At 41.9% G+C, this 19,809-nt stretch overlaps 1 protein-coding gene across 1 annotated transcript in view; it reads right to left on the bottom strand.

The window, feature by feature from the left end:
- The window catches only part of LOC128359969 (cGMP-dependent 3',5'-cyclic phosphodiesterase), a 238,018-nt gene extending 218,538 nt beyond the window's left edge, over positions 1 to 19,480 (bottom strand). Inside the window, exon 1 of the mRNA XM_053320282.1 lies at positions 19,422 to 19,480. Within this exon, the coding sequence (XP_053176257.1) occupies positions 19,422 to 19,480 (59 nt within the window). The remainder of the gene's footprint in view (positions 1 to 19,421) is intronic.
- Between the last annotated feature and the right edge of the window lie 329 nt (positions 19,481 to 19,809).

The raw sequence follows: 19,809 nt of genomic DNA, 5'->3' as shown, positions 1-19,809 counted from the left end.
ATTTGTTCCCCACTAACTCCTGAGGGAAATATCTTGCTCTTAAGAAATTAAATACTCCATTCAGCTAGTTACTAAAGTGTCTCTGTTGTCGGGTGCTGTGCAGTTAGTGTACAGCGGGCTTTTAGAGCTGAATAGAGGTTTGTTGTGCAGCTCCATGTTGTGGCTAAAAATGACATTGACCAAAAAAATAGGCTAAAAGAATACAAAAAACACTACATAGAGCTGAGAGGAGCAACAGACATCACTTCAACCAACACTCAACTTTTACAAAAGAAATATAGATTGCAGCCACTTCAGAGGACTCAAGAGACATAATCTGAACCTCGTTTTGCATATTCCCCCTTTCTTTTTCATTTTCATATATTCTTTTATCAGCATACTCTTCACAGGAACACCGTAAACTGTAGCAAACCAATTCCTCTCGCAGCAGGTTAAAAACAACAACAACATCTGGAGGAAAGGGACGGAAAATCTGCATGAATGAATATCAGTTGAAATTGATTAGCTCCTTCATAAAATACAGGTATTCTTTTAGTGAGTCCAGTATGGAAAATCAGTTTCATCCCTCACATATACAAAAGTTTAAAAAAAAATTGCTATAAGAGGCATAACATACTGTTAAATGGCACTGTGAGTAAGAACAAAGAGAAAGAAAAAGCTGGACTATATGATAAAGAACAGAGAACATGTTGAGGTTTGATGTTCTGTATTGATATGTCTAACGTGAAAAATAAAAATATTAAAAGGGGAACCAATCTACCCAACACCAGGGAGAAGTTGAAAGACATGTGGATGAAGAATGAGACAGATGGAAAATTAAGAAAGGAGTAAACATGAGCAGGAAAGAGAAAAACAAAAATAGAGGGAAAAAAGGGCTATATACGTGTTTTGAACTTCTGATTAAACATCTTAAATCAGTATGTTACTCGTTCTTCCACTCGCCCACCTGTCCGTCTTCACACCACTGTCTCATTCAGTCCTGCTTGCTTGTTGGCTGTCTTTATCTTTTCTGAGAGCGGCCGCCTGTCTTGTTAGAGCACAAACAGAAGCAGCTATCGGGAATCATTAAAGCCACTAAAATCTGCCTCAATAGATCCATGAAACATAAACAGCTGCATACATACAGGGGGCATTTACTGTATGTCATTCTGCAATGGAGTTTATATTACTGTGTGTTCAATGCAAAGGTAATTAAAGTGATTTGTTGTTTAATTTACAAGCGGTGTAGTAGGTAGTAGATTTAATTTGATAAATGTGTCAACTCTGACTAAATGCTCTGTTTGGCCAAGACGTCAACAATGTAGGATGCATCTCTGTCACTGTGTTGTCTGTGCACACAAACAAGTATGAAATAAGAAGTCTACAAAGTAGAGAAGGTCCCAGTATTCATTTTGTTAAAGGCAGTGTAAAGTGAATTCAGACATTTTCTTCTAAACACATTAAATAGGTCTTAAATGTATTTCTAAAAAAGGTGTAAAAAGCATTTCAACCATTTAGATTTGAATTGTGGAGCTAGGCTTCACAAACTGTGTTTCAAGATTTCTGTGTTCAGGATTTAGTGATTAGCATAAACCCGCCCCTGCTGCTGTAGAGGTATAAATACATTCAGCACACACTACTACCACTACAGTCTACAGTTAGCCAGTTAGCTGAGTTAGCAGCTGAGTTAACCACCGAGCTAGCCGCTGAGTTAACTGCCAAGCTAGTAGCTGAGTTAGCCGCCAAGCTAGCAGCCGAGTTAGCCGTTGAGCTAGCCGCCAAGTTAGCAGCTGAGTTAACTGCCGAGTTAGCAGCTGAGTTAGCTGCCGAGCTAGCCGCCGAGCTAACCACCGAATTAGTAGCAGAAAGCTCTCAGACTTAGCGTCCATGTTTCGGATAGATGTGGTGACTTTGATTGACAGCTGACACTTGGTAGGGGGCATAGAAAACATTTATTCTTACTTTACATGGTCTTTAAGGAAAACTATGACTAAATATATTTGTCAACAACTTTTACTTTGCATGATTACGACAACATGATGATGAGACAGAACCAACTTTATCAATACGCAATATTTTTGACGAAAAAGACAAGACTAAAATATAGAAGGTTTTTTCTAAATTGCTATTCAAATGCTATTTTAATTGGATGGCATGTGCTATTCAATGACTATTAAGATATATATATTTTTTTTATTTCTTTATTTATTTTTTTTTAAGTACTTTGGGCATCCAAAAAAAAAGGTTTCAAAACATTTTATTGTCTGTGCAGCTCTGATTGTTTTCGAACAGTTTTAAAGAGATTATTGGGCCACAGTTTATGCATTTTGTTAATTATTAAAGATAAATATATAAATAAGATCATGTTTCATGTCTGGATATATTCATTAAATCAATACCATCCGAAGAGACACTTTCTGCAAAGCTCCATTTTTTATTATTCAACCTGTGTTTTCATCAGATAATGATAAAATAAAATCTAATCTCTAAGTTTGACTAAAACTATTTATTTTGGCTTGACTAGACTGACATAGATGTTCAATATGATCTGAGTATTGACAGTTTTCATTGACTAAAACTACACTAAAATAGTTATGGTTCTCTTTGAGTAATATAAAACTAAAATGTCCAGACCTTTAGACGACTAAAATAGCATGAGGTCGGTAAGTTAACCAAACATAACAAAAACTAACAAGGACATTTGACACATGCAGGACTAAAAAAAAACCCCCAAAAAAACAGCTGATGTAATTAACACTAGCACCTCCTGAATATAAAATGCAAAATCAACAGCTGGAGCCGCGTATGCTTTGTTCCCTTTTCAGCTTAGTTTCATTAAGTGCACCTGCTCTCCAAATGTTTCCGAGGTGAATATGAGGTTTCATCAAAGTCACAGGAGTATTTAACCTTCAACTTTCTTCTTCTTCTTCTTCTTCTTCTATTCCAGCCTAGAAAACGATCTCTTCCTGACAGCCAGTCTATCATGTGGGTTGAGAGATAGCGGTGTGATTAACTGGGGTGCGGTAGAGAATAAGGAGTCGACTCGGCACAGATACTATCAACAAACATGAGCCAGAACTGAAGGCCAGCTCCAATCAGAACTAAATACCACCTCCTCATTACTGGCTCCAAATTGTTGGCGACATCAAAGTAGCTTCCCAGGCTGCTCCCTCCTTCCTCTCCAGGGAAACCACGGAGGTTAGAGCTATCAAAGATACACAAACTCTCTCCATATTGACTTTGATGTTGGGAGGAAGGCTGCACCTGGAGACATCACTGCACCTCTGACACACACATGTACTGTCTATTACGCTGCGTGGGTAAAAAAACTTTGGGCACACATCTGGACACATGCAGCATCCCCAGCAGTATCACACAAAGCTGTAACCGCACACAGATGTTGCACACACACACACACACACACACACACACACACATAAGAGCACAACAGGCAAACATTGGCAAACTCCTGAAGACTTCTTTTCATACACTTATATCTGATATTTCTTTTAATGCATTCATATACAGCTGTGTGCACATGGATGTATATTTACAGTGTGTTTGTGCAGACATGCATAAATATATATATACGCATGTACAAACAATCCCTGCCAGACCCCCTGCTGGCAGAGAGAATTGTTCATTTTTTGCTCGACTTGACTGGGAAAATTTCTTTTAAGTATAAAAAGCAAAAAAAAAAAAAAAAAAAGATTACAAGGCCTATGAGAAGCTAGAATGACAGAGACAAAGAGAAGTGCCTGTGGCCAATTATGACTGCAGTGTCCATGTGTCCATTTCTGTATGTGTGTGTGTGTGTGTGTGTGTGTGTGTGTGTGTGTGTGTGTGTAGACTAGAGGCATGATGGGATTGTTGCGAAAGGTGACCAGTTCGACTCTTTTAACACACAGATAGGAAAATGAGGAGAGACATACTGACAGATTCATGCAAAAAGAAAAAGAATCTGCCAGACAGACAGCATCAAACACACACACACACACACACACACACACACACACACACACACACACACACACACGAACAGGCAGACCAAGACTCTCATTTGCTTTGACAGTTAAAGCAGCAAAATGAACAAAAACCTCTAATTAAGAACTCCAGATTCACACTGCAAAAAATCTGTATGCATCTGTGGATATGTATGGTTTTTTTTCCTTCTCTCCTTTTTAAAAAACATTTTTCAGCATTTTTGGACAGTGGCTAGTGAAGAGGCAGACAGGAAACGAGTAGGGAGGGAGATGGTTATGACATGTGATGAAGATCCCTGGCTGTAGATGTTGTGGTTATGAGGCTTTGCACAGAAACCATTCAGCTACTGGATGCTTACTGGAGTCTGAATCTGTGTGCTATCAATTAGAAGTTATTAGAGTTTCACAGGTGGAAACTGTCGGCGGGGCGGCTCCTTAGCATGCAATTAGCATATTACTGTATAGTGCTGCTGCTGCTCCAACAGCCAATCAAACAGAGAAAACGCCGTCTGAATACAGATGAACTGGTCCCTGTCATACCAGCACTTCTGCAAGACTTCTGCACAACAATTAGGCATGAGACAATGTGAATGCGTGTGTGTGTGTGTGTGTGTGTGTGTGTGTGTGTGTGTGTGTGTGTGTGTGTGTGTGTGAGTGCGCGCCTGCATTTCAGTGTGTGTGTAACTGCTTCTTTACCACACATATATTGGCCTTAGGCAGAGTGTGTTCCTACTGGAAAACAAGAAAAGGGTCTTTGACATTGTGTTACATGCTACTGAACTAAAATGTGACACAAATTATATTTCATAGTCACAAAAAATTAAAGCATTAAAGCAAACCTTAAAAAGCGTGAAAGTTTTTACTCTTTCTACCCAAACCCATCTGGATTGAATTGTTTTGCATTATATGATTTCTATAATGTGGTGAGGCCTAAAATCTGGAGACAGTTTCATGAGTTAAAAAAAACAGACCCAAAGATGTTCAGTTTACTTTCATGTAAGACAAAGAAAAGCAGCTAATCCTCACAACTGAGAAGCAACGACTCCGCAGGACTTAAATGCTTAATTGATTATTGCTACTGTCACAGTTGATTGCCAGCCTTCAAGAAGGAAGTTCTTATCTAATAGAAGCCAGTCATTAACCACATCAATGAATCAATGACTACAAACACTCTTGCTTTCTCCCTGTGGAAATGTCAGTCAGTCAGTCTGGTGAAGGCAGTTCGTCCAGTTAGTCTCTCCTCTCACCTCCCAACGTCTTACAGCTGACACACGACTGCTTCTGTGGGCCGAGGCGTTGAACACGGGGTCGAGTGAGAAGTGGGGAGCTCACAGAAACCCCTTTTCCACCGAGCTGGAGCCAGTGCTGGTTCGGCGCTAGTGCTAGAGCCAGTTGGTGCTAATCCAAGCACCTCTTACGAACCTGTTGCTTTTTCCACCGGCATGGAGTCACGCAATTACATCATTAGCCGGCTAATGAACGTTAGCCCCGCTAGCCGGCAAATAAACGTTATCGCCGCTAGCCAGCTAATAAACATTAGCCCCGACGTAATCGGTTCTTGCTTTAGACCAGCAAAGAGTTGGTGCTTGCTCTGGCTCCCGTTCTGAGGCTCGGGGCTGGAGCTTTGGCGGTGCAAAAGCAAAGAACCAGTGCTTAGTCAGGCTCTGGCTCCGAACCAACCTGTTGCGCTCACATGAGATACTACTCCCCCCCCTCCAGTCATGATAATATGTGAGAGGAGCCAGAAGTTACTCTACAGCTAATGCATCTCTCTGGACTCCACCATAATTCTCTTTTAGTCGTTGCCGTGGCGATGCAGATGCACATCTATGAATTTGGGGGGGGGGGGGTTGAGCTTCTGAAGGAGCATGAAGGTTGGGGTGAACAATCTTTCTCCAGAATAACTGACTCTGTCTTTAACAAATACTTGAACTACCTGTGCTATGATCTTTATCAAAACAATGATATAATCCTTCTGTAAATATTACCAATACTAATAAATACATATAAATACTATAAATAAACTGAGTCAAATATTTAAGTGTTGCATATTTTCAGCAAAGTATAACTAATTATTTGTTTATTATGGACTCCTAAACAATCTCATCTGCCCATTTTGGGACAAAGCATCTCTTCTTGGCACTTACACGCTTTCTGCTACTTAAAATACCTTTATTAAGACTTTCATTTTTTACACGTCATGTCGTTATAGTAACTGCATCGAGGAGCCTCTGCATACAGCTCAATTGTGCAACTTGATTTATACTACTTCACTGTGCAATTTAAAACCTCCGGTGCGAGCACTTAACATTTCTATCCATATGTGTGTGTGTGTGTGTGGACCTTGTTGTGTCAGTGGCTGAACTCAAGAGCACTTTGTGACAGTGTGTAGTATACATGGTTGGTTTTAGAGTTTAGAGTTTACATAATGTCCACTCTGTCTTCTCAAAACCACCAGTTCTCTCTGAGAGGGCTCGCAGACGGCTTCAGTCTCCCAGCGTTGTGTGACTCACTCATGTGCAGACTGCTGATCCCGGCTCTGTGAATCTGTCTGCAGCTCTAGCTCATCCCCCTCTGCTCCAGTTATCCTGTCAACACACCTCCATGTTGAGCTCCACTGTATGAAAAATACTTCCACATGCTATACCCCCCCCTCTAACCCTAACCCCCCCCCCCACTTTCAGCATCTGTCTGCAGAGCAATTTGTATGTTTCTATTTTTATCATGTTTCACCTTAGTGTCGTCCTCCCAGGTCAAATTGACCCCATCTATTTTGACTGTTCCTTCTTTCCTCCCTTCCATCTCTCTTTCTTTCCTTTCTCTCTCTTTCCTTCCCTCATTCCTTCCTCCCTCCTTCTCTCTCTTTCCTCCCCCTACCTTCCTCCCTACCTTCTTTCCTCTGTCCTTTCTTTCCTTCCTTCCTTTCTCCCTCCCTTCCTCTTTTCCTTTCTCCCTCCCTCCTTCCTTCTTTCCTTTCCTCCCCCTACCTTCCTTCCTCCCTTCCTTCCTCCTTCTCTCCTTTCTCTCTTTCCTCCCTTCCTTCTGTCCTTCCTTCCTTCCTCCCTCCCTCCCTCCCTCCCTCCTCTCTTTCTTTCCTCTCCCCTACCTTCCTCCCTTCCTTATTTTCTCTGTCCTTCTTTCCTTCCTTCTCTTTTCCTTTCTCCCTCCCTCCTTCCTTCTCTCCTCCCTCCTTCCTTCCTTCTTTCCTTTCCTCTCCCCTACCTTCCTCCCTTCCTTCCTCCCTTCCATCCTCCCTCCCTTCCTTCATTGACTAGAGGACAACAGGAGGGTTAACCATTAATATGTTTTAATGTTGCGTGCTAGTCACTGGTTAATATGAGTGTGTGTGTGTGCATGCTTGTTGTTGTGCATGTATATATACACACACACACACACACACACACACACACACACATGATGAGCACAGCTACAGGCGCATGCCCACAAGCATTTTCTGGCTCTAGAGGAGAGAGCTGAGCCAGAGACCACACACAAACACACACACACACACACACACACACACACACAGAGCTGATGTTTTTGAGTACCTTAACCAGAGTGCCAGTTACAGGATCCAGCATCTTCTGGCCGTTCCTTTGCCACACAACTACAACACAACACATTAATCATCTTTAAATCGTAGAAGAATTCATTTCTTCCAACCTTGAAAACATCATTCATGTATCTTCCAGTCTTGATTACTGCAAGTGTTCGTGCTCTCACGCTAAATAAAAAGCCAAACATCCATCTTCCCTCCTCAGCTCGTTCAAACGCTGCTGCCAGGCTCCAAACTAACTCAAAGCATCGCTGCCCGACCTTCACCGCACTGCTTTCCAGAGGCTGATCATTTAACTCTGTATGTGTCAAAGCCTTGTTCCTGCACAAAGGTTTCTGTGATCTTCTCACAGTGGATATTTGGTGACCAGCTTATGGTCGGAGCCCTGTTTGCAAAACTTCAGTGGGACAGGTGATGGATACAAAAACAACAGGAGCACTGGAGTACAAGGAGCTCCTGAATTGCCTGTTGCAAATAAAAGTAAAACGAACTCTGATTCATTGTGAGAGTACTTCTTGTATCTATGTATTTATTCTTTCTCATTTAAACAACTTGCCTGCTATCTTACCTTTATCCCCTTTATCTTATTGGTTCTGTTTTATTAGTTAATTTTGTGTCTTGATTGATGTTTCTGCTCCCTCTCCCTCTGGCTTGTGGTTCAATTGTCACCTGCTGAGTAAAGCTGCCATACAGTACAGTGATACTGCAGGCTGCTGTCTGGTTTTATGTAAGATGTGACTGCAGTCGTTGGTTGTTGATGTCAAGATGAATAGTTACAGTTAAACTAGGCCGTCCTAGTTTCCTGCTAAAGTCATAATACGACTTAATGATATGAATGAATCTAGTCATTAAGTTATAAAAACTGCAGAAATTGTTGCAATGGTTGTACACTGGTGCTCTCAGGTTCAGGTTCTGCCTTCAAATATAGCTGCTATATCCAGTCCGAGCACTAAACAAGTGAAGGTTTGTTTCAATCAGGACAAAAAGTAAACACAGGAACTAGCCGCCTGTAGCAGCTATTATGGTGAACTGCATGGAGATCTATATCTGGGGCAGCCTGTCAGCTAACCAAACCACCCGGCATATTTATCCACACACGCCGGTTTGTTTATGTGTATGAGGCTGACTTTCACCACGGTCAAACTGTAAGGGAACTAAAAAAAAAAAGAAAAAAGTAAGTGCACAGACAGATTATCCTGTGGATTATTATGACGTCAAATGTGCCCTGATATTGCCTCAGTCTCTATAACAGAGTTGAAGAGAGCAAAATGAACATGATGCATAGAGCTCTGAAAACTCACATTTCTCCCACACAAACATATGAAACGCTCAAATGAACAGACGTATGGATTAAAGTGTTAAAAAAGACCAAAATAAAGAGAGATAAAAAGAGGAAACCACTACACCTTGGGCTGATAGAATATAATACCCCTATATGAAGGGTAACCTGTGACACCATTAGTTGCTAGGCAACCTGGACAACTCTTTGAATGAAACACCTGCCCTTCACCTATCAAGCAATCTCAACAGCCTCTTCCTCTCTCCGTCACACCTGGCTTCTCTGTGTCTGTGTGGCGGGTTGGACTTCGAGCTGGCTGGAAAAGTCAGGACAAAGAAGTGCAAGGAAAAAAAAAAGAATAAGGGATAAACGGACAGATGAGACAATGAACACCCAAATGAAGTGATGACCAGATTGGAAAAAAATAACAAATACTGAGCCATATAGAGACTGTGAGGAGAGACAGACACACACAGTCAAGAGTTTATCAGTCCATGTGATCAGAATAATGGTCAACATGTTCCCATTTCTAAAAGCTGCCGAGTGCTAATGGAGTTTATGTCAAAATATTGCACGTCTAATCGCCTGCAGACAGCAAATACAATCAGCCTCAGCCTCTTGTGAAAATGACAGGTATTATATAAAATACAGTATAGTATAGCCTGTGTGTTCATGTGCTGTTGAACAAGTCATTTCATTCAAGTCTACAAGCATCACAAAACCCCTGAATGTCCCAAATGCGACACTTATAGCCTGTCGGTGGTTTTATCTCTGTGTGAGTCGATCAATACGGCCGATCGATGAGAAAAAGCCCTGCAGTCAGAGCGAGAGGAAGCAAAGCACAGTAACACATTCTGCTACTCTACTGTAAAGATCGAGCACAATAACGCGGACAATGAAAGCTAATAATAACCTACTGTAACGACATGTACGTGACAAATAGAGAACAAGAATCACAGAGGAGAAAAAAAGGATGTTTAGAGGAGGAAAGAGTGAATAAGAGTGACATTAAAACAACTTTAACCCTGCTGTTGTCCTCGAGTCAAGGGAGGACGTTAGGAAGGGAGGAAGGAAGGGAAAGGAGGAAGGAAGGAAGGGAGGGAGGGAGGAAAGAAGGAAGGAAGGGAGGAAGGAAGGTAGGAGGGAGGGAGGAAAGAAGGAAGGAGGGAGGGAAGGGAAGGAAAGGAGGAACGAAGGAGGGAGGAAGGTAGGCGAGAGGAAAGAAGGACAGAAGAAAGGGAGGAAGGAAGGAAAGAAGGAAGGAGGGAGGGAGGGAAGGAAAGGAGGAAGGAGGAAGGAAAGGAGGAAGGAAGGAAGGGAGGAAAGAAGGAAGGAAGGGAGGGAGGAAGGAAGGTAGGAGGGAGGGAGGAAAGAAGGAAGGAGGGAGGGAAGGGAAGTAAAGGAGGAACGAAGGAGGGAGGAAGGAAGGTAGGCGAGGGGAAAGAAGGACGGAAGAAAGGGAGAAAGGAAGGATAGAATGAAGGACAGAAGGAAGGAAGGAAGGAAGGAAAGAAGGACAGAAAGAAGGAAGGAAGGGGAGAAAGAAGGACAGAAGGAAGGAAGGAAGGAAGGTAGGTGAGGGGAAAGAAGGACAGAAGAAAGGGAGGAAAGAAGGAAGGAAGGAAGGAAGGGAGGAAAGAAGGAAGGAGGGAGGGAAGGAAAGGAGGAAGGTAGGAAGGAAGGAAGGAAAGAAGGAAGGAAGGAGGGAGGGAGGAAAGAAGGACAGAAAGAAGGAAGGAAGGAAGGTAGGTAGGCAAGAGGAAAGAAGGACAGAAGAAAGGGAGGAAGGAAGGGAGGAAAGAAGGAACAGTCAAAACAGACAGGGTCACGAAGGTTAAGAACATCTAAAAACCCAACAAATAAAATAAATATCAGTAAAATCAGCATTAAAAACATTAGAAAGGATTTTTTTAAAAACACACACACCTACCAATGCAATAAAAAATAATGACACACACTCCAAATGACAGCCAAATTAAATGAGTTCAGTTACCCTGAGTCACAGGATTGACCACAGTGATGTTTTATTGCCCTTATCTTCACATAATCAACCAAAAAGGATGAAAAAGAACGGATGTGTGAGAACTAATCCCACGCTGCTACACTTTGAACCTGTCTCGAGTTTAAGAGCTACGCAAAAGGGTTTTTCTTTTTTTTTTTCTACAATCTGACATTCATAAATAATGTAGTCCAGTCATCTTCTGTCATTTTAATCTCCCACTTCTTTTCAGCAGCTGCTTCAAAAAGTCACTTTAATTCCACGTACAGTATGCCACCGGAGGATTTCCTCTTACAGTACGACTACTGAGTTTGTAAGTGCAGGAAAAATGATAAGGGACAAAAACACTTGGTTAAATCTCAAAGCCATGTATAAATAAAAACCTGGTAGTTATTAATAAGACAGCTGTGACAAACTAAAGGATAACGTTGTGTGTCTGTGACCCCTTTTCCACCGAGCTGGAGCTGGTGCTGGTGCTGGTTCGGAGCCAGAGCCTGACTAAGCACCGGTTCTTTGCTTTTCCACCGCCAAATCTCCAGCCCCGTGCCTCAGAAAGGGAGCCAGAGCGAGCACCAACTCTTTGCTGGTCTCTTTTATACAGTCTATGGTCTAAAGCAAGAACCGATTACATCAGCGGGCTGGGGGCGGGGCTAATGTTTATTAACCGGCTAGGGGGGCTAACGTTTATTAGCCGGCTAGCGGGGCTAACGTTTATTAGCCGGCTAGCGTGGCATTTACAGAGGGTTAAAGATTTGTTGATTAAAAGTACTATTTTTATCTTTTTTTTTTGCCAAGGCTGTCTTCTTCTTCTTCTTCTTCTTCTTCGTTTCCGGCAGGCTAGATGCCTTGCGCCATGTTGCTGCCTCTCACTGGTGAATCATGGAAGTGCTTCAAAGGCGCGCTGGCTACGTTACACAGTAACGTAATCCCGTGGCTCCTTGCCGGTGGAAAAGCAACAGGTTCGTAAGAGGTGCTTGGATTAGCACCAACTGAGCACTGGCTCTAACACTAGCTCCGAACCAGCACTGGCTCCAGCTCGGTGGAAAAGGGGTATCTGTGACCCCTGCAACTTTACAACAGTTTGAAGACAGATACACACATCAGCAATACTACTAAAACTAAAATAGATGTTCACACTTGAGCTGAAATGACCTTCAAAGTAAAATACAGTCCATGCATTCAGGCGTTGTTACGTCACAGCGCAACAACAAACCTTAAACACAAACTTCACAAAGCCTGCATGTGCTAACGCTGGACGTCAAACCTCATTTGCTTGTCTGCTGCTGTCTCTTCGGCAGATTACGCCATGTTTATTCAAAGTTGTTTAGTCCTTGGGTCTTAAATAAGGATGACACACACACACACATACAGTACATGCACACACACACACACACACACACACACACACACACACACACACACACACACACACACACATCTATTGCCTATCAATGAGGTCTCGACACATACACCAAAGGGTTCTTGATACAGTTTTCTAATTAAACCAAAGCTCTATGTCCCAAAAACAGCTGCCCAACCTCCTACCTTAATCTCCTGAGGGAGTACACACACACACACACACACACACACACACACGAGAGTTGTAGCCACTGATAAAAACACCTTCAAAGACGATCACACAGTTTTGGCTGTCCGTCGGTTCACTGACAGAACTGTATACATACACAGTTATTATTACACAATCTATGGACACACACACACTTATACACTCTTATACACTTCTGCATGCATGCACACATATACACACACACACACACACACACACACACAGGAACACACACACACACACACACACAGGAACACCTGTCTGTGGCAACAGTCCATAGAGATAAGAAGGCTGACAGGAGCTGCTGGAGCCAAAGCTGGGAACCATGGGAGCTGTCATGCTCATTTCCCCGTGACACCTCCAGGCTCACACACACACACACACACACACACACACACACACACACACACACACACACACACACACACACACACACACACACACGCGTCCTGTGACATTGTATTGACTTAAATGTATTCCCTTGAGGCTTATACTATAACTCTACTACAAACTGTACTATAAACTGTATGAACCAAACCTTCCCCTTAACTCAACCCAGCGCCAACCTGCTGTAGATTCAAACTAAAACCTGAAACATGTGAAACCTTAAGCTTTAACCTGACCGTAATTCTAGCCTGCATCTTTAAAATAACTCTTCCTAATAAGGTGAAACAGTCATCACAAGCGAAGCAGCTGGCAAGGTTTTCTATTCTTGTGTGGAACCCACAATAGAAACCACAGAGACGACATACAAACTTACACCGCTACATGAAATGGATACTCAGGATTAAATACTGTAAATACTCGTTTTACATGAGTTGAAGCTTTATTTTAACATACTGTAACACATCACGATCAAATAAAAAAGCATGGGGGACAATACTGACTGTAGTCTTTGTGTATTGCAGACACAGTAGAAGAATGATAACATTTATAGACTAATGTTATTTGTGCTGCAGCTAGATGCTAATGCTAGCTAACGGCAGCTTTCTTAATTCAGAGTGAAATCAAAGACTGTTATTCCCTTTCAGTGTACTGCATACATGGAAAGTCCCAAACTACATTTAGACTACCTTTAATTGGTGAAACAGTAGAAGAATGATAACATTTATAGACTAATGTTATTTGTGCTGCAGCTACAAAGCAGGTCTGCCGTTAGCTAGCTGCTAATGCTAGCTAACAGCAGCTTACTGTAGGTTTCAATACACCGAAGTCCTTCAGATTCTTTATTCAGAGTGAAATCAAAGACTGTTATTCCCTTTCAGTGTACTGCATACATGGGAAGTCCCAACTAGAATTAGACTACCTTTAATTGGTGAAACATTAATTTAATAAGCTAACGACACTGTTTCATGCCTGCAGCTGCTTTACCATGACAACCTTTTAATAGCAGCATGGCTCATGTTCGCTATCAGATTACCAGCAGGGCTTTGGTTGCACTTTGTAATGATTACAGCTCACACCTTTATAGATTATCTCACTTATACATACAATCTAATGGGATCAATACTCTGTTAACAATCTGGTGAACTCAGGGTTTGTGTTTGCTCATCTCTCCTCAGCTTGGCCTTGATCTTCCACACTGTTATGAATTTCATTTCAACTACAGGGAACGAGGCATTGAGCTCCTATTTTTCATATTAAACAGCTATTAATACAGCGCCTCGATTTGGAACAACCTGCTGTGGAGAAGTTGGATGACTTGCACGATGATTTGTTGAGGCTGTACGGTGGATTAAAAGCCCAATCAAGAGGAACTAAACAACATTTAGCTATTACTAATGATAAAATGGATTTCCACTCTGTTACTGATGGAGACACTTGTATTACATCTAATTACATATATTACACTCTGTTTAACATTAATGTTAAACAGCTTGTTGGCATCGCTAAATTAATGCATCCATCTCCTTCCCTCTGGCTCACACACTAAGTAAAATACAGGCCTTGTTATGGCACTTATTGAGTGCAGTGAACTGAATCAGTTGGGTGCAGTAATGTAGCCGATGTCTGCACGACAACCTCAGTCATGATTTTTGTGTGACGTCTTTTGGGTTGTTCTGTCTTGATTTCATTAGAATTTCATAAAAAAAATCTCATATGATCCTGGCCGATGGACTTCCAGAAAAAAAAGATGGTGATTTTTTTAACAGTTAAGGCTTCGGATGCTTTTCCCCTCAGGTGCACTGGTTTCTCCTTCAGGCCAAATTCATGCAGGTGAATCTAAGACTGGTTCAGATGTGAGTGAGTTTATTCGTCAGCCTTGTGATTCACCAGCAACCTGACCGAGACTGAACGCTGTGAGTCGGGACTGGCTCCAGACTCTTAGCTGTCTGTTATCCATTACCTATATAAACTTGAAATGGATCAATGAGCGGATTGATCAACTTTTACACTAGGCTGTTTATCATCATCATCATCTTCTAATTGAATTGTATGCAAGGAAACAGACAGAAGTACAAATGCACATCTATGTATTGAATGACAGAATATCACTCTGTCCGACCTTAAATGAGAACTACGATAAATAAAACATTAAAAAATCACTTTACTGTACTGTGTGTATGTTGCTTGGCTATTTGAACATCTGTTGGCTAAACTATAAAAGACAATACTCTGTATCCATGACAACAGGGATGGGAGAATAAAAAATACTTTATCACCATATATCAGGATTTTTTTTGTAAGTAGATGGTCGTGAATTTCAAATATTGCGTTATCCTTGATTTGAAAAATGCTGTCACTAGTTTGCAAACATCCAATCATGCACTGTATTGATTTCCTGATTTATTTTGAATTGCCACAAGGGGGAGCTAACTCCAGTATTAAGAGATGTAAGGATATTTTGATGAATATATTGGGATAATATCGCGGATCGTAATTATTTGGGTCTGGATAATCGTGACATAGAAGTGTGATATCATCCGAAATATGAGAGAGAGAGAGAGAGAGAGAGAGAGAGAGAGAGAGAGAGAGAGAGAGAGAGAGAGAGAGAGAGAGAGAGAGAGAGAGAGAGATAGATAGATAGATAGATAGACGGATAGAGAGACTGATAGATAGAGAGACCGAGAGATAGAGAGATAGATAGAGAGACAGATAGAGAGATAGATAGATAGATAGATAGATAGATAGACCGATAGATAGACCGATAGATAGATAGATAGATAGATAGATAGATAGATAGATAGATAGATAGATAGATAGACCGATAGATAGATAGATAGATAGATAGATAGATAGATAGATAGATAGAAGTCTTTGCAAACTGGGAGATAATCATCACTCCATAGTTGTTGAATTTAATTTAATCAAGACCCAGTTTTAGGGTTTCAGGTTTTAAGTTCTCAGATTCAAACTGCTGAATGCATCAACAGAGTAGTTTGTTCTCCATCTGCCATTAGCGGCTAGACTTAGTGACTGGATGTCTGTGAGACGCTCTACTAATGATTCAGCTCAAGCAAATCCTATAACATAGATTTGCCACTAACATTTTATTCTCTGTGTGTTTTCAATACTTATATATTACATCTATAACGGAGGGTAAAGTTGTGGTTTGGGATGTTTTTAATGGTCCCATCTCTATTATTTTCTATAGATATATGAAGGTAAAGCAGTTATTGATCATATATATGGGTCAAATAAAATACTTACTACTGCTATTTATTTACTGCCTGTCTCCCATGTAAACATACAGCGTGTTGTGTGTGTGTGTGTGTGTGTGTGTGTGTGTGTGTGTGTGTTTTCATGCTACAGACTGTATTTTCTTCGGGACTCTTGAATATCAGTGAATTGAAAGCCTTGAAGCCAAATGCTGAAGCACACACATTCTGTAGATATGTGCTGTGTGTGTGTGTGTGTGGAAAAAGCATGCAAGCCCAACACACACAATGGTTTTTCTCTGCTTTCACTTTATCACCCACTCCCCTCTCTCTCTCTCTCTCTTTTTTGTCTCTGTCTCTCTGAATATTTTAGTATTGATGAGCCCATTACTGATGATAACACAGTGCAATGTCAGCATTTTCTCTCTCTCTCTCTCTCTCTCTCTCTCTCTCTCTCTCTCTCTCTCTCTCTCTCTCTCTCTCTCTCTCTCTCTCTCTCTCTCTCTCTCTCTCTCTCTCTCTCTCTCTCTCTCTCTCTCTCTCTCTCTCTCTCTCTCTCTCTCTCTCTCTCTCTCTCTCTCTCTCATATCAGGAGTCGGGTTACAACTTTGCTGCTGCTGTGTACTTCTGTGCATCTGTGTGTGTGTGTGTGTGTGTGTGTCCAGAAAGAGGAAGAGGGATCTGACTTCCTGGCGTCAATCCAATGAATTGCAATAAATGTTCCTGCTGAAGACCATCCACCACGTGCACGCTCACACACACAGAGATTACGAGGGGCGATGCCTGTCTGCTGCTACAATGATGCAAGATGCTAACAGCAGATAAACAAACAACAAACAACAACTGCATTGAATATGAACTAACCCAACTCAAAAACAGGCTGTGCAGACACATGAAGGCGCTCGGCATCAAACGCTGCAGACAGACAGTGAATAGGAGATCCAAGCTTGGACCGAATTCATGTGTGCGGTTCCTGAATCTGCAGAGCTTGGTTCATATTCCTGACGCTGAATAACCGGCTGTCAAAGTTACAACACGAGGATTCAAGACTGAAGATAAAGCATCACAATGATAAAACAGCTATTAGTGCAACAAACAGAAGGACTAACACAACTAAAGGAGAGATTAAACATCAAACTCTTTTTATAGATTATATTTCCATTTGGCTGATATGCAATGTAAATGGTTATTATCAGTTTATCAATCAGCTCAATCACAAAAGGGTTCATATCCTAACTGGGTGCAGCCTTGACATCTGCCTGGTGTATTTTTTGACAGCATCACACCTCGTGACCTTCAATGATCACTGATGCTAATCCGGTGAGTCAAACCGACTCCGGCTTGTGTGAAGCAGGTGAGACCAGCTGCCGAGACTAAATTGTGTGTCAGAGAGATCAGTGGCGTCCACCTGGCAGATTCATTATTCCTCAAACAACTCTGGTCATTTTCTCCTAAGGCCGGAGCAACAAATACCCAAAGTAAGAAGCTTAGTCTTTTCTGACACTGGTCAGGTGAATAAAAGCCATTATCCTTCAGTGATTCCCCTTATTGGATTTAAACTAATAATGAAGGAGGGGATCAGGGGAATAAACACATTAGAGGAGGGATTTTTTGGATTGTGCAAAAAAGGGTTTGACACTTGATATCAGGAAGCCGTCCTGAATATTTTGTGCATTGTAGTGTATAATGGCATCACAATGTTATTATCCACAAATGATCTGCTATGAGAGAGAGAGGAGGAGAGAACTAATAGTATTAAAAATCACAGAGTATAGGCATCAAGACATGTCCAGAGGGAAACTCTCAACCATCCAGTATATGTGCAAGCTGTTTGATCTGACATGCATTTTGATCACAATCGCTCAACTCCGTCTGCAGCAGATGCTTCTCTTAATATGAGAGCAGGCATTGTGTGTTTACACAGCAAACTATCATTTCAAACTGGTTCAATATGAGGAGGGCTTTATTTTATGAACTAGCATTTAACCAAACACAGAGTGTGGCCCTGACATTTAAAAGTTCGTATTTCCAGACAGCTGCCGCTGGGAATGACAGACACACAAAGGGAAACCAACACCACACAATATTATGCAGCACCAAACATCATCATCACAGCTAATGACTTCAACAACCACTTTAAAGTTGAATCTGCTCCTCTGTGACTCATCCTCAACACATAATAACCTGTGTAGACTTGCATCGGATTATGATGTGTAATAATCGTGTCAGCCAATTTATATTTAGCACATATATTTTTCATGTCTTGTGAAAATCTCCTAAATGTCAAAACACAGCCTGAGGGTCAAGACTGAAACAGTTTGAAGGTTTTTGATGATGCATTTAGGAGAAGATCAGGTTTCAAGGGGTTTCACTAGCTGAGAAGTAGAGAAACTGCATTTACCACTGATCCTCATGTTCAACTAACAACTTCTGATCATACAGAGAAGTCCACTTTAAGGAAGAGTTCATAATCTGCAGCTCACAGCTTTAATAATGATTCATAATATAATACCAAGGCTTTAAACACCAGTTATAAATCATTAACAGGAACTAAACTAGTAGGATCTTCTTTTTGGCATTGAAGTAGTTGTTGTAAATACTGGTGATAAATTCATAAAGGCTTCATAAGTTGGTAATTAATTGGATTTTGGTGGAGTTTTTGTGCCAGCCTTTCCAAGGAATGTACAAAACAGCTCAGCCCAAAGTTGTCGTGATTTATGACTTCTAATCCTTCTAACCCTAACCCTCTAACTGACCGATAAAGAGTTAGTAAATTATTATTTCAACAACTATAAAATTACAAAACCCTTTATAAAGGGTGTCTTAGTTAAGTGTAACAATAGAGGGTGTTGCAGGGTAGTTAAGGCAACAACAGAGTAGGTTAGTGTTTGAGGACATGGTGGTTTGCTGAAATATAGCCCTTTAAAAACAGTTCAAGATAACAATTCACCTAAGAAAGCTTTTATATCAAATCTATCTAACCTAGCATCTAGTCTAGTATCTAGTGTAGTAGCCTATCAGAGCACTATCATCATACTCTGTAAAGCTGATAAAGTCACTAAACTGTGAGTGGAGCTGCTACTGGACACACTGTGGAAACATTTTTAGTGACATTACAGTGTGTTGGTGGTGAGCTCAGTTCACATGGGGTCTTCTCTGCTGCTGTCAGGAAGGGGGGAGGGTGGGGGGGGTGGTGGTGTATAATGACACCCAGCAGGTCACACTCACTCACACTACTACACCAGCACTACTCTGCATTTGGCTCAACGCTATAAACGCCGCGTGCCTCATCCAGACATCCAGTTTACAGTTTGCGCGCTGTGTGTGTGTGTGTGTGTGTGTGTGTGTGTGTGTGTTAAAAAGTCTCCAGGACACAAACACACAGTAAAAAGCCAACACGCAGACTCCTTACTCACGCACGCAAGCACGCACTCACTCACTCACTCACACTGCACTTACATCTCTGAGGACGGCGGCTGGCTACGGCAGAGGAGCGCGTGTCCGCACGCTTGTCCCATGGCGCATCCTGCCTCGCGCCTCCCCGGTTAACCCAAAAGAGCCGCAGTCAGGGGGAAACCTGGCGGATGAGGGGAAGGAAGAGAGAGAGAGAGAGATGGGGAGGAGGGAGGGAGGCAGGCAGCAGCTTGGTTGTCTCTCTGTCAGGCTGGGAGGGGGTGACGGAGGATAAACGATGGATGGATGGATGGATGGATGGGTGTGTGCTCCTCTCGCTGTCTCTCTCTCTCCACTCTGCCACTCTGAGTCCGCCTCTCTCCGGTCTGCCCTCCGCTGCTGTCTCCTCTCGAGCTCTGACAGCAGCGCGTGGGGATTGGTCGGGACCCGGTAA

This window comes from Scomber japonicus, chromosome 6 (assembly GCF_027409825.1).
Source record: "Scomber japonicus isolate fScoJap1 chromosome 6, fScoJap1.pri, whole genome shotgun sequence".
In the NCBI taxonomy this organism is placed as follows: domain Eukaryota; kingdom Metazoa; phylum Chordata; class Actinopteri; order Scombriformes; family Scombridae; genus Scomber; species Scomber japonicus.
This window is presented reverse-complemented; position numbering and strand designations above follow the sequence as displayed.